The sequence below is a fragment of the Acinonyx jubatus genome, chromosome B1, assembly GCF_027475565.1.
Source record: "Acinonyx jubatus isolate Ajub_Pintada_27869175 chromosome B1, VMU_Ajub_asm_v1.0, whole genome shotgun sequence".
NCBI classification, from domain to species: Eukaryota; Metazoa; Chordata; class Mammalia; order Carnivora; family Felidae; genus Acinonyx; species Acinonyx jubatus.
In genome coordinates, this window is record NC_069382.1 from 159,475,136 (window position 1) to 159,498,251 (window position 23,116).

At 37.5% G+C, this 23,116-nt stretch overlaps 1 protein-coding gene across 25 annotated transcripts in view; it reads right to left on the bottom strand.

Moving 5' to 3' along the window:
* Window positions 1–17,474, bottom strand: part of FIP1L1 (factor interacting with PAPOLA and CPSF1) — an 80,924-nt gene extending 63,450 nt beyond the window's left edge. For 7 of the 25 annotated variants that reach the window (XM_053217374.1, XM_053217373.1, XM_053217367.1 and 4 more), the window contains exons 1-7: window positions 17,141–17,454; window positions 15,803–15,842; window positions 8,197–8,254; window positions 6,989–7,092; window positions 2,046–2,110; window positions 1,394–1,501; window positions 802–932 (exon numbers count right to left, since the gene is read on the bottom strand). In XM_053217374.1, coding sequence (XP_053073349.1) covers window positions 802–932; window positions 1,394–1,501; window positions 2,046–2,110; window positions 6,989–7,092; window positions 8,197–8,254; window positions 15,803–15,842; window positions 17,141–17,225 — 591 coding nt within the window. In that variant the 5' untranslated portion in view covers window positions 17,226–17,454. Of the gene's footprint in view, window positions 1–437; window positions 507–801; window positions 933–1,393; window positions 1,502–2,045; window positions 2,111–6,988; window positions 7,093–8,196; window positions 8,255–15,802; window positions 15,843–15,945; window positions 15,991–17,140 lie in introns of all 25 variants that reach the window. The other 18 variants (XM_053217372.1, XM_027056880.2, XM_027056877.2 and 15 more) reach the window with 7 other exon arrangements.
* Window positions 17,475–23,116: the final 5,642 nt, after the last annotated feature.

The window sequence follows — 23,116 nt, forward strand, 5'->3', positions numbered from 1 at the left end:
CTCTAAGACACATTACACCAATGATTTTAGTGTCATAAAGATAATAAGCAGTATGCCATCTTCCTTATCATTTTTTAAAAGAAAATTAGGAAAATAATTCTCCCATTCTGATAAAGCATGATCTGAACTGAGAGCTTAGCCTATCGGCATGAACTTTTATGTCCTACAAGCAAACATACACTATAATTCAAAATAAAATCACAACATACAGCAAGAATAGTTTTACTTGGCATATGTTAGTATAATAGGCTATAAATTCACATGCTTGCAAAGTGGAGATAAAACAACAATCAGCAAATTTGTAAGTCACCAGGAAGCTGAAGATTTGGAAAAAAGGTAGCTATTTCCACTTTAACCTCATCCCTTGAGTAGTGGTATGGGAGCAGACTCAAGAACAAAAAAATGAGAGCAACCAAGGATAATTTACTAAAATTCACCTTAAAAAGATTGAATCTGCCATCTTGGATCTCTGCACCTGGTGTAACTTCCATAGTACAGTCTTCGGCCTAAGTTAAATAACATATTCCCCATTAAGATACCACATAATTTTTAATTGATAGGCCACATAAAGACAAACTAGCTGTAGCTAGTCTGTGACTTGAAACTAAGAACATCAGATAATCATTAATATGAAACTCTGAAAGGGAAGGAAGGGAAAAAAACAAACATGATAAAAAGAATGAAAATTTTAAACTATCTTATAGCATTTAACCACCTTTATGGGGAAAAAGTGATTTATCTGGGGGAGTTTATTTGGGACTGTAGAAAAGGCTGGGGTATTCTGGAATATTTACTAATTACCGTAATTTTATTTGTAGTAGAGGTAACTGGTATAACTTCAAGTCCCATTCGTATCCTCTTTTGTTTTTCACAGTAAGCTTTCCAGGTATCTTCATTAAACCCATAATTAAAATAATCAGAAAGATCAGCACCTAAAGATAAAACATAGTATTAGTGTATAAATATTTCAATTCTATTTTTATGCAGCATACAAAATATAAACTATAAAAACAAAAATTTAGTGTTCCGTCAGTTTTATCACCCCTTCTAATTTTCCCAATTACTAATATAAAGCAATAGGACTATAAAAATTTTTGATCACAAGTATCTCCTTTAAGCCAGAGAATATTATGCTAAGTGAAATAAGTTAGTCAAAGACAAATACTATATGTCACTCATATTTGGAACTTAAGAAACAAATGATCATGGTGGGGGAACGTATTTCCTTTAGAAATGGTGTCATGATAAAATAATATGCAAATAATAAGATTTAATAATATAGGTCATCTTACTCTTGTAATTAAGACAATAAAAATGACATTAAAAATACTCTTCTAAATGACTACTGATACTAAAAATCTTTCGAAACAGATACAGTCCACAGGAATCTTACCGGGTTTACGCCATGGTTTATCTTCAAAGGAATCCAAATCTACCTCCAAGAGTGGAACTCCATTAATGCTTCCAGGTGCATCGAGGTCCACTCCCTTGACTTTTGTTCCTATTTTATACAATTACAAAATGGTGAAGGAGCTATTATCAGCACAAAACTGAGAGACACCACAGGTAAATAGAAATCACTGACACCTTTTTACCACTGATACCACTAAATATGGCAGAGGTTCCAAACACAGCATTTAGAGTAATACTAGCATAAATAAAAAGTGAGATCAAACTTTATGGAGTAGCTGTAAAATAAACTGGATTGAGAGATTAGGGACTTGTTACTTATAAGGAATTCCTGTACCAATAGGAAGTTGCTAACTTCCATGTTTGAAATCACTTTTTTTGTACTGCCTGTGAGCTAAGAAAAGTCTACTTTTTTAAAGGGCTGTAAAACAAGTAAACCAACCATGTGACAGGAGCCCTGTGACCCACACAGCCTAAATATTTATTATGTAGCCCTTTCCGGAAAAAGTTTGTCCACTTCTATGATGTATGGTGAAAAACTGCTCTTTTTAACTGAGGTGTAATACCTCAACTTATGACCTATTCATACATTCGACTTATCTTCCTATTGATACAGCTGCAAATACAAGTTTTACCTGTAGTTCCATAAACTCTTCCCCCTGTTTTGATGTTAAGATTTACAGGTGCTGTACCATAACTCCTAAAAACAAAATAAAAATTATCCTGAGAAATGTAAACAAAACAGCAATATTTTCAACATGTACAAACAAACTATACACCCACATAGTAACTAAACAGACTAATGACTGACACATCTTAGAAAATGTTCTAAACTAATTTCAAAAGTCTGTCACTTGCTCAATAAGAGAAAAAAATATTTTTTAAAAGTCTCAACTTGTTTTTCATCTGAAAGCCTATCAGCCACTAAGTATCTCACTGTAACAAACTTCACAAGAAACGTGGCTAAGAGGAAATCCATCTCTATCACTTTGTCAGCATTTCCGCACCTACAACATAACAGCAATCATGCAAGAAGGAAATTTCTCCACTTTGTTCCCGAGTCCAGTGACCTCCTTATACTCCTTCCTACATTTGATATTGTTCATAATTCCTTTTCCAAATATCCACAGAATACTTTTACCCATAAAATGAATTCATTTATATTACATTTAAAAATAAATCTAGGGTGAAAGCAGAACAGTGTTTGGTGGTAGTCAGTGTTTAAGGACTGGGAAAACAAAGGCAAATTTCTAGAATGCTAATAATGTTCCATATCTTGACCTGGGTTGTGGGTTCATGAATGTATACATTTGAAAAAATTATTGAGCTATACTTTTTAAATGTAATATACACATGATAAAGGAAAAAAATACAAAATCTGCATTCAGACCCCAGGATCAAATATAAGTTTTGTCAATTATTAGTTGTGTAACCTTGGCTAAGTAACTTAAGTCCTCATGGACTTTGTATAAATTTTCTGTAATATGGGTTTACAGACAGTTCCCTAACTTTTCCATATAATGCATTCTTGCATGAGGAGGAAAATCAAATATAATAACAGAAAGAGACTTACATAATTAGTAAGACGTAATAGACAATATTCTCAATGATATATTTCTCACATAATATTCATGTTATTTAATTTGCTTCTTTACCCTCCCAAGTTCAGGCAACTGGACTTGTAAAGAAAGATTCACTGTTTCTGATCTGCCTAATAATTTCCATTTTTTTTTCCTCCAATGTACTAAATTTATGAGACTTAGGTAATTTACATTAGCACTATGATTTTTGTTTTCTGCTTAAAAATAAAATGATAAGGAAGCGTAATAAAATATTCAAGTAACTGTATGAAGCTCCACTGCTATAAATGCAAAAAGTATGAAATAGCCCGAATTAAACTGTTACGGTCAGGTAGTGCTACCATTACAATCTTGAAACGCTTCAATCATCTCATTGATATTAATTCCCATAGTAAATGATTAAACACCAACAATACATCAAATACAGCTCTAGGCTAAAGAAAGAGAATGAGGAACTGAACAAATATGCCTCCTGCCCCATGCTGCGTACATTTCAACAATCTAAATTCAGCACAGCAAAAGCACCTTTTGGTTATCTATATATGATGTACAAAAGTTCCAGCTGTTTACAAGTTAAATGCACAAAAATCAAGTACTATCTCTCAATGGTCTTCTTACAGAATTGCTAAAGCATAAAACAAAATAGTATTTATAAAAGGCTTAACCTTAAGTTCAATAAATGAATTTCTTTGCTCCCTACCTAGCTACTTTCCCTTCCACATTTGCCTTTAAAACATCACTTTTGTTTTTAAAACTACTAAGGCTTTGTATTCATTGTGTTCAAAGAAGCTTAGCTGTTTGGAAAATTACACTTAAGCTAATATGATACCTTCCATGAGCCTCCCATGAGGTGTCAGGCTTCTCTAGGTGCTAGATCCTACATACTTGGATATCAAAAGGAACTTCAAAATTAATGCATAAAAAAAAATATGTGTTTTAACCTACACCTCCTACATTACCCACACATGCTAATATACGGTAAGGGACTCAATTAAGGGCTCTAAAACCTCTAAGTCATTGAGTCCTTTATCTCACTCTGCATCCACAACCATGTTATTTCCATTTATTATGCACTCAAGTATCTTTTTCCATCCATCCCTATACTACTGCCACTGGCTTAGGCTGCATTATCATCTCATGTGGACAACTCAAATGTATCAACCAATTTCTATTTAATCCATCTCAACTACTGCTGCTAGTTATCTTTTCACATAACCTAACCTGCCTATAAACCTTTAAAGGTTCTAATTCCTGCCTATAAACCTGCCTATAAACTTTTAAAGGTTCTAATTCCCTAAAGTGGTTTTAACCATTTTTTCCCATCTATTGTATCCTCCAGCCATGTTCCTCTAAGCCAGGCTTCCACCACATCGCAGTAGTGTCCCTGCTAAATCATCAGTCCTCTTCTGTCTCAAGAATCATTCAAACAAATTCAAATATTACCGCCTCTAGAATTTTTTCTTCAATACATAGGCTTTTTAGCAACTCTCCTCTCAAAGCTTTCCAATCATCTTGTACATTCTATTCTAGCACTTAAACTGCACTGAAAGTATTTGCTCACATGTCTGTCTTCCTCACTATTTCTAATAAGGACTATATTATTACTTTTCATATTCTCATCAATTAATGCAGTGCCAAACTTTTTAAAAACTGTTTATTAAATGGATGGATGAATCTCAAAGGTAAGAAACTACTTCTCTATATGACTTAAATTATTCCTACTCTAGGGGCGCCTGGGTGGCTCAGTCAGTTGGGCGGCCGACTTCAGCTCAGGTCATGATCTCGTGGTCTGTGAGTTCGAGCCCTGCGTCGGGCTCTGTGCTAACCGCTCAGAGCCTGGAGCCTGTTTCAGATTCTGTGTCTCTCTCTCTCTCTGACCTTCCCCCATTCATGCTCTGTCTCTGTCTCAAAAATGAACTCAAAAATGAATAAATGTTAAGAAAAAAAAAATTATTCCTACTCTAAAATTTGCTTTCTGGGGAGCCTGGGTGGCTCAGTCGGTTAAGCATCTGACTTCGGCTCAGGTCATGATCTCGCGGTTTGGGAGTCTGAGCCCCTCATCAGGCTCTGTGCCTGACAGCTCAGAGCCTGGAGCCTGCTTCGCATTCTGTGCCTCCCTCTCTCTCTGCCCCTCCCCTGCTTGCACTTTGTCTCTCTCTCTCTCAGAAATAAGTAAACATTGAAAAAAAATTTTTAATTTGCTTTCCTTCATACCTTATATAGAGAAAATGAACTTCGTAACAAAAGTATGTTACCTAAAAAAAATGCTATTTTGTACTTTCTAACAGCTTACAATGAATCCATTTAGTATTGTTCCCGGAATACAATTTGCTCTTTAAACTTGCTTCTGAAAATTCTGTGCACAAAGTGTTCATCAAACTTCATTTTCTCACATGATCTTTCAGTTTTCAAGGGACAGATCTTGAAATATCAAGGTTAAGTAAGTTCTATACCCTTCAGAAAGATCTATAAAAGTTACTTTGAAATGCATAAAAAACATAAAAAGTAGATCAACTGAAGAATGGGTGTAAGCATAGATAGATGGAGATATACACATTTACCCATATAAATGATAAAGCAGACCTAGCAAAATGTAAATTGTATAATCCAGATGATGGGTAAAATAACCATATTTCATGAAACTGGAAATTGCTATAAGAAATAAAGTTCAGAAAAAGTACTGTGGGAGTCTATATACATTTAACATTTGATTGCAATTCCTAACAAAAATTTGATATTAATAAAAAAAAAACACCTCACCATTTGCTTTAATTGTTCTATAGATGCAGATACAAATAATTTTATGTAACAGTATTTACTAAACACAAGGATTACAGCGTTCCTTTTGCATAATGCAGATGGCAAAGGCCTATCAGCATTATACAGAAGCCCAACACTAATTCTTTAAGTGGAGATGGAACACCAATCTACCCCTCATATGAAGAAGTCTCTTCTCAACCCTGCTCCCTAGAGTTTTAAGATTACACAGGCAGTGCTTATTATAATGTGAAACCGACCACAGCAATAACTGAGTTACCTTTAAGCTCCTAAAATAACTGAACAAAATGGCTCTGCTATAGAAATAAAATACTCAAAAGTATTTATGTATATATTGCTTGATTCCAGATAAGGCTGCTTACTGAACTACAGTGCAATTAATGAAAGTTTTATGTTCCTAATGCATTCCTAATGTACATTATACATCCAATCTGAAAAAAACACAGAAAAAATATGGACTCTTATTCTACGACCATAACAAAATCACATTCTGTACTTTAACATATTCCCTTCCAACTTTTCTGGAAGATTCTTTATGTGCTCAACGAGCTAATGACAGTCGATTCACTTGATCTAGTTTTATAGACTATAAAACTTGATACAACATATTGGTTTAAAAACCCTACAGGACAATGAACAACTTCAAAAATACATTATGAGGAGCAAAAAGAAACACTTTTGATACCATTTTTACTGGACAATAAATTGAAAACCTAAACACGGTTGTGGATAATATAATGGAAGAACAATGTAGGTGAAAACTGTAATTTAAGGTTTTTTAACTCTAACTAAAGAATGTGTAGTAGTCAATTCATTTATAAAAACACTTTAATTTTAGAAATCAAAAACAGCTGCTTCCACGTAATTTGCCTAATAAATTAACTTTATCTTTAAGAAAGATTTTCATGGTGAAATCTCTTTTTATCATGATAAAACTGACACAACACTGTATTAATTTTAGGTGTACAATATAATAACTTGATACTATATATTGAAAAATTAGTTAACATCCATCACCAGACAGTAATATATTTTTTTTCTTGTGACAAGAACTTTTAAGATCTGCTCTTTTAGAAACTCATGGTGAAATTTTAACACGAGTTCTTTCATTGCATGGTAAGACGGAAAAATGTAAAAAATATGGAATCAACCATTACTGGTTCGAGATAAGCACACTACCCTGCATTGAGGCACGTAATCGTTAGTTAAAAATAACTTACCCATACTGTGGTGCTCCCGTTTTAATGTCTCCTATAGTGACATGAACATCATCCTCATCGTCATCACTGTCACTATCACTATCATCTTCAGTCTCGGTCACTTTCTATACCAACATAAACAATTACAGAATACATTCAATAATCCATCTCAACACCTAATATGAATAAGTGAAAAAGTAATCATTTTGTGATTTTTGAAGTAGTTTTAGAGAAAAAAAGTTATAATCTCATAGCACTGCTACCTCATTTATAACTTTTGTTTTACATGATAAAATGGGATAAGAATGTGAAATAAAATCTGTTTTTCAGCATCTTTTTGTAAATAACACCTCCTATATTTTTTCCTGTTATTTATAAATGCTTCTCTGCAAAACAAATCTAAGGCATTGTACTAAATATCTAGAACACAAATTATAAAAAAAATCGAGTGAGAAATTTTTGGCAAGAATATGAAGAGGATACTGTTAAGAGTCACAGCGTCATGGTTAAAAAGCACCAAATTGTTATGGAGCAGCTCACTTAATTCTTGTCATTCATTTGTAGCTAGACGAGGCCCAGGGTGCAAGTGACTGAGGAAATAACTTGTTTTAGGAGTAAAAAGTAGGACCATTTATGAAGGTTGTATTTTGGCTCCAAAAGGCTATTTTGTGGTCAGTCACATAACAGTAAATAAAAAAGTAGATCACCTCAGGCAAAATATTTTTTTTGTATTCAATTCAAGCCTGCAGAGTAAGGATTTCTTTCTTTCTTTATATAGAAACAGAATGTTAAAATATTTGTAAGACCAAGAATACATGTTCAATCCAAAACACATCACTTTTAACAGGCATGAATGAGGTCAGAGACTATCACTTATATAAAGAATTGTCTTGCTAAAAATTAATGGCACTCAAACTTGTGCTGTGGGACTTAAAGTCTTCCTTCAAAATGAGTCTCATTATAATCTTTAGTTGAGTTACAATCATTCAGTTCCTTGAAAGGATTAAACTTCACGTCTTTGCACATGCTCCATTTCGTCTGAAGTCTCTTCCCACTATTCTCATCGCTATGTTTTTGATGGCAACAGATGAGGCTGGATATAAACGGGGCCAGATCACGCCGGACACTGAAAGTCATCTTAAATTTTTGGCTTTCTTCCTTAGTGAACAGGAAACTACTGATAAAGACTTCACATAGGGAAGTAACTGGACTTCAAAGCCTTGTGTTACCGGTTTAGGTACGCCGTTTTCAGCAGTTTCATCTTCAATTCCAGATGGAGGATTAGCACTATGAATAATAAAGATAAGCACATAAGTCTGGTATTACTTTTCAGAGGTACAGACAGGATATACTAGTATTCTTAAGCTATGTCTGATAATTTCCTAAAATTACGGTCTCCACTGGAAAAAAAAAAGGATGGCAAAAACTGCCTGTGTTATTCCACCATTCCTGCTGCCTTGCATAAAATCCAGACTCAACACTGAAAGTAGAATGGAACTGCCTCTACAATTTTTTAATGATATGAAATTTGCAACTTGACAGTGGGGTATAGTTCAAGTTTTTTAATATTTAAAAAATCTTCATCACACTTAATTTTACTTACCTAACTCTTTACTGAACAACCACCATGTGCCAGGGACTACTAAAATTGCCTAAGGCTACGGAATACACAGTTTCCTCCGTTCCTGCCGCCCGAGGAACTGAAGAACTTTAATATCACCACATTAACTCTACCAGTATTCAGTTAACACACATGCTCCGTTCTGGTTTTGTTTCACCTATCTTATTGGACACATGTTCTTCGTTGCATGAAAAATACATTTTAGGATTAAAGAAAAGCTTATCTTCCTAGAAGACTATCTTCCAATTTGGTGTCAATAAAGAGCTCCAGACCTAATTCTGATGCATTAAAAAAACCACTTTTTTTTTTAATGTTTATTTATTTTTGAGACAGAGAATGAGAAGGGGAGTGCAGAGAGGAGACACATAATTCTTAGCAGGCTCCAGGCTCTCAGGTGTCAGCACAGAGCCCTACGCAGGGCTCGAACCCACAAACTGTGAGATCATGACCTGAGCCAAAGTCGGTCACTTAACCAACTGAGCCACCCAGGCACGCCCAAAACTAATAACTTTTTAAAGTCCAGTTAATACCTGTATTTGCCTTATTAAAGCAAAACTGATATAAAAAAATAAACCCCTCTTTTCTCATGAGACTCAAGCATCTAGTCATTAACCATCAAATAAAACTTATAGTATTATAGTGTAATTGGCTTCCTTTTTTTTAATGATTCATTTATTTTGAGAGAGAGAGAACACATGTGCTCACAAGAAGGGAGAGGGGCAGAGAGAGGAGAGAGAGAATCCCAAGCTGGATCTCATAAACCTTGAGATCATGACCTAGGCCAAAATCAAGAGTTGGATGCTTAGCAATCTGAGCTACCCAGGCGCCCCTGTAATTGGTTTCTTATATTTCAATAATTAGGATTTTGATAAGTGGGAATTAACCATTAAACTCATTTTACAAATAAAGGCACTGAAGTACAAAGCAACTAACTCACATTTAGTAGGATTTCTGAGAATGATATCCAGATGTCAATATAGCTCAAACCTCTTTTCATTACATTTGTTTATCTCTTCTAAACTTCATTTTGTCAAGCAGTTTTATAGAAGTCAATGCAATCTCTATAGTGGTATTTTACAGTAGTACAATCCTCATATAAAGCAAAATAAAGATAATAATTGAAAATTTGAATGTGAAGTTTTCATTGTTTTACTGCTTGACCCAAGAAAATATGCAACTATAATTCTTCAGTACATTTACGTCCTGCTTAAGTAAGTTTCTAGGTAGCCAGAAACAAGTTTAGCATGCTTTTTATGCCATGGAACAGTGTAGTTAGCCAAACCTTGGATTAAACAACATGACAAAATTGGACACAGCATAATACAATGGTTAAGAAGTTGTAACAATGAACTGGTCACAAAGAAACTGGGGAGAACTCTAATAGCAAGGACTCTGATCAGTCCAAGCTGAATACCAGAACACGGGTTTGGTGAACATGCCTTACCCAATACTTCTAAAAGTTTTAATTCCTATCAACATTAAAATGCTGCAAATATAAAATTACAAGCTTTTTCTAGAAAAATTAAGCTTTAAGAGTAGAACTTTTCCACAGAATGAAATAAACTTAATAGCTCTCCAAATAAATTTTTAATAAAGAATATAAAGACATTTTGACAGTAATGCTCAAGGAAGGTAGAGGCTTCCCTCCAATACATTTAATCACGCTAAGGGGCGTCTGGGTGGCTCAGTCAGTTGAGCCTCTGACTTCAGCTCAGGTCATGATCTCACAGCTCGTGAGTTCGAGCCCCACATTGGGCTCTGTGCTGACGGCTCGGAGCCTGGAGCCTGCTTCGGATTCTGTGTCTCCCTCTCTCTCTGCCCCTAACCCACTCACAGTCTGTCTCTGTCTCTCTCAAAAGTAAACAAACATTTAAGAAAAAACAAATCACACTGAGTATAAAAAAAATTAAAGGACATTCATTCAATCAAAAAATAGGCTTCAAGGATTGTAACCAAGAACCAATACTAACAAAATTAATGGAATAAAGATTAGCTCATAAAAAAAGGTATTTAATTGTGAATCTGTAGCATTATCCATTGATTCTTCACCAATTAAAAAGCAGTATGAAGAAATTTTCAATTACTTTCATAACTATAAGCTACACAAATCAACTTTGTGAGTAACTGAGATTAGGGTTAGGAACTAGGTTGGACCAAATTTCAAAACTGAATGATAAAATTTCACATGATATAGCAATGAGTGAAAAAAAAGTCTTCCAATAAAGGGGATATTTTTAAGTGAGGAAATATAATTTCAGCATCCCTTAAGGTAGTTCTATTTCTATGTCTTACTTCTTCCCTTCATTCACTTTTTAACAAGTGCATACGTACCTCCTTTTATCATGCTTGGCTCCATTACACCTCACTTTACTGCACTTCCCAGATAAATTTTTTACAAACTGAGGTTTGTGGCAACACTGTGTCACCCAGCAGTGCAATTTTTCCAATAGCATTTGCTTACCTTGTGTCTCTGTCACATTTTGGTGAGTCTGGTAATATTTTACACTTTTTCACTATTGTATTTATTATGGTGGTCTGTGATCAGTGCTCCTTGATGTTACTATTATAATTGTTTTGGGGAGCTATGAATCACAACCATTTAAGATGGTGAACTTAATAAATATTTTGTGTGCTCTAACCACTCTACTGACCAACCATCACCTCTTCTTTCTCTCCTGCTCCTTAGGCTGCCTATTCCCTGAACCACAACAATATCCACACTAGGTCAATTTACAATCCTCTAACGGCCTCTAAGTGTCCAAGTGAAAGAGTCCACAGGTCTCTCACTTTAATTCAAAAGCTAGAAATGATTAAGCTTAGTAGGAAGGCATGTCAAAGACCAAAACCTAGGCCTCTGCCACTGGTTGGCAAGGGTGTGAACACAAAAGAAAAATTCTTGAAGAAGATTAAAAGAGCTAAACTCTAGTGAAGCCACGAATGATAAGAAAGTAAAAGTACCTTACTGCTGATATAAAGTTTGAGTGGTCTGGGCAGAAGACCAAACCAGTCACAACATTCCCTTAAGCCAAAGGCTAAGCCAGGGCAAAGCCCTTATAACTTTCTTCAATTCTGTAAAGGTTGGCAGAGGTGAGGAAGCTGCAAGAAAAAAGTTCAAAGCTAACAGAGGTTGGTTCGTGAGGTTTAAGGAAAGAAGCCATCTCCGTAACGTAAAGTGCAAGGCAAGGCAGCAAGTGCTGATACAGAAGCTGCAGCAAGTTACCCAGAAGGTCTCACTCAGATAATTCATAAAGGTGGCTACACTAAACAGATTTGCAATGTAGATAAAACAGCCTCCTATTAGAAGATGCCATCTGGGACTTCCACAGCTCAAGAAAAGTCAAGGCCTGGCTTCAAAGTTTCAAAGGACAGGCTGACTCTTTTCTTGTTAAGGGCTAATGCAGCTGGTGACTTATGCTCATTTACCATTTTGAAATCCTAGGGCCCTTACGAATTATGCTAAATCCACTCTGCCTGTGCTCTGCCCTAAAAGTGGAACAACAAAGTCTGGATGACAGCACATCTGTTGACAACATGGTTTACTGAATATTTTAAGCCACTGTTGAGACTACTGCTCAGAAAAAAAAGATTCCTTTCAAAATATTACTGCCCATCGACAATGTGCCTGGTCACTCAAGAGCTCTCTGTTGGAGACACACAAGGAGATTAATGTTTCCATGCCCCATAACAAATATCCATTCTGCAGCCCATGGATCAAGGAGTCATTTGACTTTCAAGTCTTATTACTGAAGAAACACATTTCATAAGCACATAGTTGTCAGAGACCATGATTCCAGTTGTCTGGAAGATCTGGGCAAAATAATCTGAATACATTCTGGCAAGGATTCATGATTCGAGATGCCATTAAAAACATCCATCCATTATGAATGGATAAAGAAAATGTAGTGTGTATATACACATATATATACATATACGTACGTATGTATATACGTATATATATACACAACACACACACACACACACACACACACACACACACACACACACACAATGGAGTATTACTCGGCAATCAAACAGAATGAAATCTTGCCATTTGCAACTACGTGGATGGAACTAGAGGGTATTATGCTAAGAGAAATTAGAGAAAGACAAATATCATATGACTTAATTCATATGAGGACTTTAAGACACAAAACAGATGGGGGCACCTGGGTGGCTCAGTCAGTTAAGATACGAAACAGATGAACATAAGGGAAGGAAAATAATATAAAAACAGGAATGGGGACAAACCATAACACACTCTTAAATATGCAGAACAGAGTTACTGGAGGGGTTGTGGCAGGGGAGATGGGCTAAATGGGTAAGAGACATTAAGGAATGTACCCCTGAAATCATTGTTGTACTATATGCTAACTAACTTGGATGTAAATTTTAAAAATTAAAAATAAATAAGAAAAAAAAAGAAAAAAAAACAAAAAATAAAAAAACATTCATCCATTGAATGGATAAGGAAGACATGGTGTATATATATATATATACACAATGGAGTATTACTCGACAATCAAAAAGAATGAAATCTTGTCATTTGCAACTACGTGGAAGGAACTAGAGAATATTATGCTAAGTGAAATTAGTCAGAGAAAAACAAGTATATGACTTTACTCATGTGAGAAATTTAAGACACAAAACAGATGAACATAAGGGAAGCAAAAATAATATAAAAACATAAGAGACAAATATATAGAGAACAAAAAGAGGACTACTAGAGGGGTTGTGGGAGGGGGGATGGGCTAAATGGGTAAGGGGCATTAAGGAATATACTCCTGAAATCACTGCTGCACTATATGCTAACTTGGATGTAAATTAAAAAAATAAAAAATAAAAAAATCCATCCATGATTCATGGGGAGAGGTCCAAATATCAAATATGAAGAGGAGTTTGGAAGTTGATTCCGAGCCTCGTGGATGACTGGGAGGGGTTCAGGACTTCAGTGGAGGAAGTCACTGCAGACGTGGTGGAAATAACAAGAGAACTAGAATGACAAGTGGGGCCTGACGATGGGACAGAATTGCTGCAATCTCAGGACAAAACATGAACAGACGAGGGGCTGCTTCTCATGGATGAGCAAAGAAAGTGGTTTCTTGAGACGGAATCTACTCTTGGTGAAGACGGTGTGAAGATTGTGGAAATGACAGCAAAGGAGTTAGAATATAGAATATTACATAAACTTAGCTGATAAAGCAGCAGCGTCTGAGAGGATTGACTTCAATTTGGAAAGAAGTTCTACTATCAAAATGCTAACAAACAGCATCATGTGCTACCGAGAAGTCGTTCGTGAAAGGAAAAGTCCGTGCATGTGGCAGAGGTCATTGTCTTATACTGCCACAGCCACCTCAACCTTCAGCCGCCACCACCCTGATCAGTCAGCAGAGTTCAATTTCAAAGACCCTCCAACCAGCAAAAACGTTATGACTTGCCAAAAGCTCAGATGATGGTTAGGATTTTTTTTTAGCATAAAAATAGTTTTTAATTAAGGTACGTATATTGTCTTTTAGGCATAGTACCATCGCACTTAAGAGACTACAGTATAGTGGCGCCCTGGGTGGCTCAGTCAGTTGAGTGTCCAACTTCCACTCAGGTAATGATCTCCAAGTTTGTGAGTTTGAGCCCTGCATCAGGCTTGCTGCTGTCAGAGCAGAGCCCACTTTGGATCTTCTGTCCCTATCTCTGCCTTCCTCTTTCTCTCTCAAAAAAAGTTGAAACTATTAAAAAAAAAGAGAGAGAGACAACATTATAAACATAACTTTTATAGGCACCAGGAAACCAAAAAATTCATCTGACTCACTTTATTGGAGTGGTGTGGAACTGAACCCACAGTATCTCCAAGGTATAACCCTACCAGCTTGAAACAGAATTCATATGCCACACAAACCATCCGTTTAAAGCAATCAACGGAATGACTTTTCATGTTTACAAAATAGTGCAACCATTACAACTACCTAATTCCAGGACATTCTCATCACCCCAAAAAGAAACACTGCGTATATTAATAGTCACTCCCCATTTTCCCCGACCCCGGTCCTGCCAACCACTCTATGCATTTACCTATTCTCTACTTTTAATATAAACAGAATCATACAACATGTAGTCCTTGGGGACTGGCTTCTTTAAATTAGCGTAATGTTCTCTAGATTCATCCATGTTGTTACAGGTATCAGCACTTCATTTTTCACTGCTATATAGTATTCCACTGTATGAATATACCATATTTTGTTCATCCATTCATCATTTGATGGGCACTTATATCCATTTTTTGGCTATTATAAATAACGCTGCTATGAACATTCATGTACAAGTTTTTGTGTGGATATGTATCATTTTTCTAAAGCATCTATATAGAACTGGAATTCTTGGATCATATAGTAACTGTGCTTAGCCTTTTGAGGAACTGCCTGTTCTCCAAAGTAGCCGAACCTTTTTACAGTTCCACGATCAGTGTATGAGAGTTCCAATTTCTGCATGTCCTCACCAACACCTGTTACTTTCTTTTTGAGTACAGCCATCCTAGCAGGTGTAAAATGGTATTTTCTCTACTTTTTAAAACCAAATAATCTTTCAAAGCTCTTTTTTTTAACCATGCCTTCATTATGGGACATCAAGGCATTGATACTACATTTGATCAGTAATGTAAGCATGTCGACGGACTCCCATGTGTGAGTTGTTTTGAAATTTGGAGAAGTTTCAAGCTGCTTTTACATGTTCTATAAACGACAGTCATGTATTTCTAGTAGTCTAACAAAGGGAATCAATCTTATAACAAATTCATTAAATATCTGACTTTAAATATTTTAAAACATGGAAATGATAACCAAAGTGCACTACACCATCAAAGGTATTGTGAAACTAGTAATTTAAAGGATTCTTTTTTTTATCAAAAACATTTTTTAAAGTTTTTTCTTATTAGTCTAATGGTTATAATCGTATATTCCACTTCTGAACTCACTTAAGAGTACAAAGTACTTAATAGTGAAGAGTATTCAAACCCTTACCTCAAACACTTTGTCCCCTATGCTACTAGCAAATAAACAGAACTGATTAGGTCCTGAAATAGAAAATTCTAACGGAATCAACGCCTGTGAACTTTAAGTCAGTATGCTGTAATTAAGCCAAAGACTATGAAATAAATTTGACAATGTGTTGACAGAACCACTGTTACCACACAATCTGCAGAAGTATCGACAACAAGTTCCACTAACCTGGCATTTTCTTCTTCTGGCCTTTCAACTTCATTTTCATCTACCAAAAAAAATACATAAATAAATAAATAAAATTAACAAACAAACCACTCTTAAAGAAACCAGTATTATGAAAATCTGAAGTGATCATCACAAGCACTAACCTAGGTCCTTTGCCAAATCACTGTGCACATGCACGTCCCATGGGCCTATAAGCACATCCAAAGTTAGATCACCTTATAATGACTTAACAAGATATGTCTTTTATGAAAAAAAAAAATGACTTTACTTTTATAAAAGTAAGCTTAATTTAAGAGGCATTAAAAATTTCTAGATCTTTGTTAAGGAAACCCTACACATTTACATTCCAAAGAATATTACTAATGCTGAATCTTGCCACCAAAGACAATTTTACAGGTTTGTCAAAGCCACAGCATCAAGGAGCTGCATGGTGCTCAAACGTGCACTTTTACTATACTAAAGAATACATATTTTAAGTAAGGAATAAATAACTTTCAAATCTAGTTATCATTAACAGACAAGAGACTGTGACTTAATGAAAAGTTAAAAGCTAGATGTCAAGTCCCTTTCAAGAGGGAAGTACAAAGTGCACTGAACTTATTTTTGGGAAAAAAGATATATACGAGATAACTGAAAACTATAAGGCTAAGGGACATGAGATACTTCTAATGATGTGGGTTAAAGAGCAGTCTCTTAAAAAAGAAAAACTTCACCTTAATACAGGAGACATTCGGGGTTTTCTTTATGGGCCATAATGTACTCCATCTCTTTCTCTCTCTCTCTCTTTTAATTAATTATTTTTAAAGCACGACTTTCAGACAAGGAGGTACCCTTGCAGGTGCATTCCATACAAACTGACCATCAAGAAACAAGACGTTAGTTTTACAGCAGCAACTTTATTTAGCTATTATTACAGAAAGACTGTTTCTGAAAGAAAGGGGCAGGGAGGGCATCCTACAGCCAAGGGGCAAGAACAGACACACCAACAGAGCTCAGAATCGAGATAGAACAGTAGGGGAAAGAGCGCGGAAGCGCGGCGGCCAGGAATCCCCGGTGGGGAGGACCGGGAGACGGGGTCCGGCCCGGTGCCCAGCCCCCGGCCCAGCCCGGCGGCCGCGGGGTGGCTGCGTGATGGGGGCGTGGGCTGGGCGGGAGGAGGCTGGGGGCGGGGAGGCGGGAACGCGCACGCCGCACTCGGCCTAACTCTCAGGCCGGAGGAGGCTCCGTACCAGAGGCCCCAGGGGCGGCATGAGGGGCCCAGGACGCCGGCCGGTGACGGGCCGGGAGGGCAGGCCTGAGAGAACCCGGGAGTGAGAGAAGGGACAGGAAGTTCCGTACCGCCATAGAGCCACTCTTCCTCCTCATCCCCTCCGGTCCCGCCGCTCAGCTCCGACACTAGGCGCTCGACCTCGCCGGCCGACATGGCCGCCCCGAGCACAACTTAAAGGCGGCGATCAACAGCCCCCTCCAACCCCTTCCCAGCCTCGCTGCCCGGGGGCGCGAGAGGGGCGCGAACCCGCCGGCGAGCAAACGAAGAAAGCGCGAGACTCAAATCCAGGAAAGGCGGCCGCGGCGTTCAGCCTGCAAACAAGACGACTCCGGCGGTGTTCCGCCCGCGCAAGCGCAGCAGCAGCCCCAGCGCGCGGCGTCTTTAAGAGGCTTCGCTTCCGCGGCGCCGGCCACCTGGACGTGGTTGCGCATGCGCGCCGTGGTTGGCCCCGCCCCTGTGGAATCCCGTTTTGCCTTTTTAGCGTGGCCTTCTCCCCTGGCGTCCTGCGTCGGGGAGGTTTCCCCTCCCCCACGCTTTCCTCTGATAAGCTGCCTATGCCGGCCAGCGTACTCTTGTTCCCTTGTCCTTTAACGCTTTCTTTCTCAACTGTTTTGTCTGTGTTTTAATCTTATTAAAGGCCTTGTTTCGTTCTTCACATGTATCACTCGACACAGAATTGTTGCCTTATCACTCGTTTCTGATTAGAGAGGAAAACAATGCCTACTTTATTGAATATTTAATTTTAACAGCAAACGAAAGCCGAGCTCGTGAATGAATAATACATTCTCTTTGTTAAAATAGAACATTACACATAAGGTCGAAGACCCCCCCTCATCCACTGCCGTCCTTTGCACAAGCATCCCTCGTTTTCTGTTTGGTGTGAATCCTCGGATTTTCTATATGTTTACTTCACGTGTATCGTTTTGGTGGAAGAACCTGAGATTAACGAATCTTAAAGGGTGCGATACTGTGTATCATTCTGCGGATTGCTTTTTTTTTTTTTTTTTAATTTTTATGAAGTGTCTTGGAGATCCTTCCCATCTTAGTATACATCAAACTATATCCATTTTTAAGTGCTTCCCAATATTCCATAGCATGGCTATCACAAAATGTATATAGCTATTACCCTAGTGGTGTACATTTAGATTGGTTTCAACTTTTCACTTTAACCACCCTCCCTAAAAACAATACAAACGTTTACAAAAGCCTTGTAAATGACTTCTTGCAGATTTTTACAAGTATTTCTCCAAGATCATAATGTTCAGTTTTTTAGTAAATAATGCCACATCATCAGGCTACTTTGAACACATCTTTTAAGGAGAAGGTCATCTATGATGGGTCGAAATTAGTGTTCTAGTTCTTAACGATAACTAGTTAGTTGCATGACCTCAGGTAATTAACCTTTCTTTGCTTCAGTTTTCTCATCTACAAAATGGGAAAGCTGCATTTAACGGTCTCTAAGGTTTCTTTTGGTCCAAAAGTTTTCAAATAGGACACTCAGTTTTCAACAGGAAGTCATTCTAGTTTACAAATCAATCATGGGTTTACTTGCTGTCTGGTCAATAAATATTGTTCTTCATTTAACACTTATTGAATATCTGCTGTTTAAGAACTTGGAAAACAAAAATATGAATAAAGCATAGTCCATGCTCTTAAAATGCTATCAATTTATTAAGTCAGAAGTGTCTTAATTAGTTCCCCTACAAGAGAAAAAAGATGGATATGCTTTAACAGAAACACAAATGAAATGTTTACATCCCAACAATGCCACACCATCTCCCCTTATTTAAACAAATCATGTGGTTTTAATCTCCCCTTACCTTTGAAGACTCAAAGGCTATTCCCAGTCTCCCTTATCTGTTTAGGATAATCCCTTGCAGACTTCTAAACTCTGTTGAGGTATCAATGTTGAGGCCAACATTGTGATATCTTTCCTGAATCCCACTTTATTTCCTTCCATTTCTTTGTTCTATAAATATATTTATGGAGGATCTACCAAGTGCCAGAGACTCTTCTAGGCTATGCAGATTCAGCAAGGAGTAAAACAAGGTCCTTCCTCTTGGTGAAGCTTTCATTCTAATGAAGGAAGACAGACAATAAACATATAAATGTACAGCTTTGTCAAGTTGTGATAAGGATTATAAAGAAGACTAAGCAGGATAGGGGGACCTAGAGCAGAGTGATGAAGAGGGATTAATTAGGTGCAATTTTATAATAAGAGATCAGGGAAAGCTATTCTAATAACGTGACATAAGAATAGAGAGCTGAATGGAGGAAAGAAGTAAGCCCTTGTGGACTTCTGGGTGAAGCCCTATCTGACTGAGAGAATAGGAATTGCAAAGGCCCTGAAGCAGAAGTGTGCTTGGTGCATTCAAGGAACCCAAAATGAAATGGAATGGAGGGAGTAAGAAAGAGGATAGAGATGAGATCAGAGTTATTGGAAGGTGGGTAGAGCAGAGCTAATTACACCCTTCTAGACTCTATGCTGCTTCTATGGCATGTGTCTATCACATCCTATGGTAATTACATCTACCTACCTAGAACTCTTCACTAGATGAAGTCCTTCCTCAAACAGGGCATCTTCTTACATGCCACTTATTCATGAGATCGTGCCCAGCACTTAGATCTTGGCCTCTACTGACAGTAATGGAATGACAATTTTACAGTCTGCTTAGGAATATCTTGGGGCACCTGGGTGGCTCAGTCGGTTAAGCGTCAGACTTCAGCTCAGGTCACGATCTCGCGGTCTGAGAGTTCGAGCCCCGCGTCGGGCTCTGGGCTGATGGCTCAGAGCCTGGAGCCTGCTTCCGATTCTGTGTCTCCCTCTCTCTCTGCCCCTCCCCTGTTCATGCTCTCTCTCTGTCTCAAAAATAAATAAAACGTTGGGGCGCCTGGGTGGCTCAGTCGGTTAAGCGGCCGACTTCGGCTCAGGTCATGATCTCGCGGTCCGTGAGTTCGAGCCCCGCGTCGGGCTCTGTGCTGACTGCTCAGAGCCTGGAGCCTGTTTCAGATTCTGTGTCTCCCTGTCTCTCTCTGTCCCTCCCCCGTTCATGCTCTGTCTCTCTCCGTCTCAAAAATAAATAAACGTTAAAAATAAATAAATAAATAAAACGTTAAAAAAAATTTTAAAAAGGAATATCTTAAGGCAGTCACTCATAGTCCTGTCTATTTATTATTCCATGAGTCTATAATGAACTTTGGTGCTTTCATGGAAGAACAAACTGTCTTCTGCCATGGATTGTCTTTCTCCTTTCGGCTGCCTAAAATAAGCTTGTCTTTCAAGATGCTACTTAAACTGAACTGAAGAGGTGATGAATAATAGCTGAGGCATCAGAATTGCCTTTACAGTGGAGGTAGCATTTCAGCTAAGCTTTGAAAATAAAGATTTTCCCAAGCAGAGAAGCCCATAAATCACTAATAACCACTCATAAAAGGCCTCTTCCTTCCTTCCTTTTATACTGAGTTCCTTGCCTGGATAAGCTTCTTTACCTCCCTACTCACCAGCAGAGTTTAAAGATAGGTAATTTGAAGACATGATATAAACTTAAGACCTTTTCAAACTACAATACTCTATATGTTCTGATTATATTTGTTTTGCATCTTATCATTGTGTGTGTCTGTGTATGGATGTGTGTGTGTGTGTGCAGTTTGTTGGTTCTTAGGAAAAAAAAACCCAAAATAACTAAGCATCAGTTTAAATATATCTCTCTTTGGGAAGTACTGAAAGGGATTGCTTAATAGATGATGATTAAAATGACGGCAAGAGGTAAAAATCAAATAAAAGTGCCTTGCTCAATATCTAGTAGATAGCAAGTACTCATTAATGTGCTTTGCATGAATATGGCATTTAGGCCTGACTGTGTTATTCACTGCCAACTTTAGTTACGTCCCTTAAATCATAATGTTCTTCAGTTTCCTCATCAGTAAATTGATATATTAAAATATCAAATTACACCTGTATCCTGGAAGGCTAACAAAGCTAAAGTGAGGGTTCAAATGTCAATGCATGTGACAAGTTAGAGGCAAGATGGTGGTATGCTATGGTTTAGGTCTTTTGTCCTTTGAACAACCCGAATCACTGCACATATGTAGAGTGCAGTTTGTTTCTTTCTAGATACTTCCTTTATAGGTACTTCAATGGGGAGTTAAGCACCAATTATCCATCTTCCTCTGCATTCTGACATATTTTAATACTAATTTTTATATTGCTATTTGTTTCTGGAAAATTGTGTCATCTCCTATTCAGCTCTATACTGTTGTGTAAACTGCACGCTCCTTAAGGATGAGAACAATTTTTTTTTTATTTCTGTCTTCACCAGATAAGTGCTTAGTAAACCCTTAAGCCAAACGTTGATCATCCATGTGGAGGGCTTAGAAATGAGGCAAAAGGAGATATGTTTGATTTTGTGAGGAATAATAATTGCTAATTATGCTGAGCAAAGAAGTACAAATCACATTGAAATAAAGTAAATCTGATTATCTTCAAGCATGTAATTTCAGCAGGAATTCTTTTGACTCCACCGTAATATCTGAGAGCAAGAAATGGATTTTTCCTGGATTTTCTTCTCTTTTCTGTCTACCTTGTCTCCCAAGGTCATTTCCTCCAGTCCCATGACTTTTAATACTGTCTATGTGATATATGTCACTGACAGCCAATGACTCCCAGTTTTGCTTCTGCAGTCTCAACTTGTCCTTGAGCTCACTCTGATGTTTCACTGATGCCTTCCTTGATATTGAGTAAGCATGTCAAACTTATGCCAAAAACAGAACCTGTGAGTTGCCCTCCCAAACCTCTCCTGTCCCACTCCCATACTCCCTCTATCAGTAATCATTATCCAACGTTGTTCCAGCCAAAACTCAACGAATTACCCTTGATTCCTCTCCTTCCCTTACGAATCCCTCTCATACCGAGGAAAACCTGTTAGCAAGGTCCATTAGTTCTTCCTGTAAAATATATCCCCAATCTGTCTAATTCCCTCCATCTCCATTGCCACACTGCATTTCGAGTAACACAAACCCTTCAATAGCTTCCTGTTACACAAAAAATCCAAACTTTCAGTATCCAAAAATGCAGTATACAATGGTATAGACAATGGAATGTAATCCTGCCTTAGAAAGGAAGAAAATTCTGACTCATATGTTAGATGAACCTTGATGATATTATGCTAAGTGAAATAAGCCAGTCACAAAAAGACAAATACTGTATGATTTCATTTATATAAGATATCTAGAATAGTAAACTGATGGAAATAGAAGGTAGAATTGTGGTTGCCAGTGGGAAGGGGCAATGGGGAGTTCTGGTTTAATGGACATAAAGCTTCAGTTTTGCAAGATAAAACAGTTCTGGAGTCTGGTTTTACAACATTGTGCAAATAATTTACTGAACTGTGTACTTAAAACTGGTTAAATGGTAAATTTTATGTATTTTGTCACAATTAAACAAATAAACAAACAAATACATGTCCTGACTGAACTCAGTGCATTTATTCCCCAATCTGCTTCTCTTCTGGTTTTCCGAATCTCAGTGACCACTACTTAGCAGTCATCCAGCCAGGAAACTGGGTGTGAACCTGGAATCCTCCCTCTATCTCATTCTCTTTGTCAATCTTCGTAACATCTTTTTATATACCCCACTCTGTCTAGCCGCTTTGTTGGTATCCTTACCTGTTCTCACCCAGAGTTGTTTCTGTGACTGTTTTCTTTTCTTTTTTTTTAATACGAAATTTATTGTCAAATTGGTTTCCATACAACACCCAGGGCTCATCCCAACAGGTGCCCTCCTCAATACCCATCACCTGCTGTGACTGCTTTCTAAATAATCTCCCTGTCCTAAATCTTATCACTCAAACTGTTTCCCATTTAGAATTCTTCCCCCCCCTAAAACTCCAGATGTGAACAAATTATATCCACTCCTAACAACACTTTAACTGTACTCAATTGGCTGCTACTATTTAGAATCAAAAGTAAGACTCACTCTGATCTTGTCCCTTTTTTCTAGTTCCTAGCTCCTGTTTCAGCTTGGGCCTCTCTTCATACAATACACT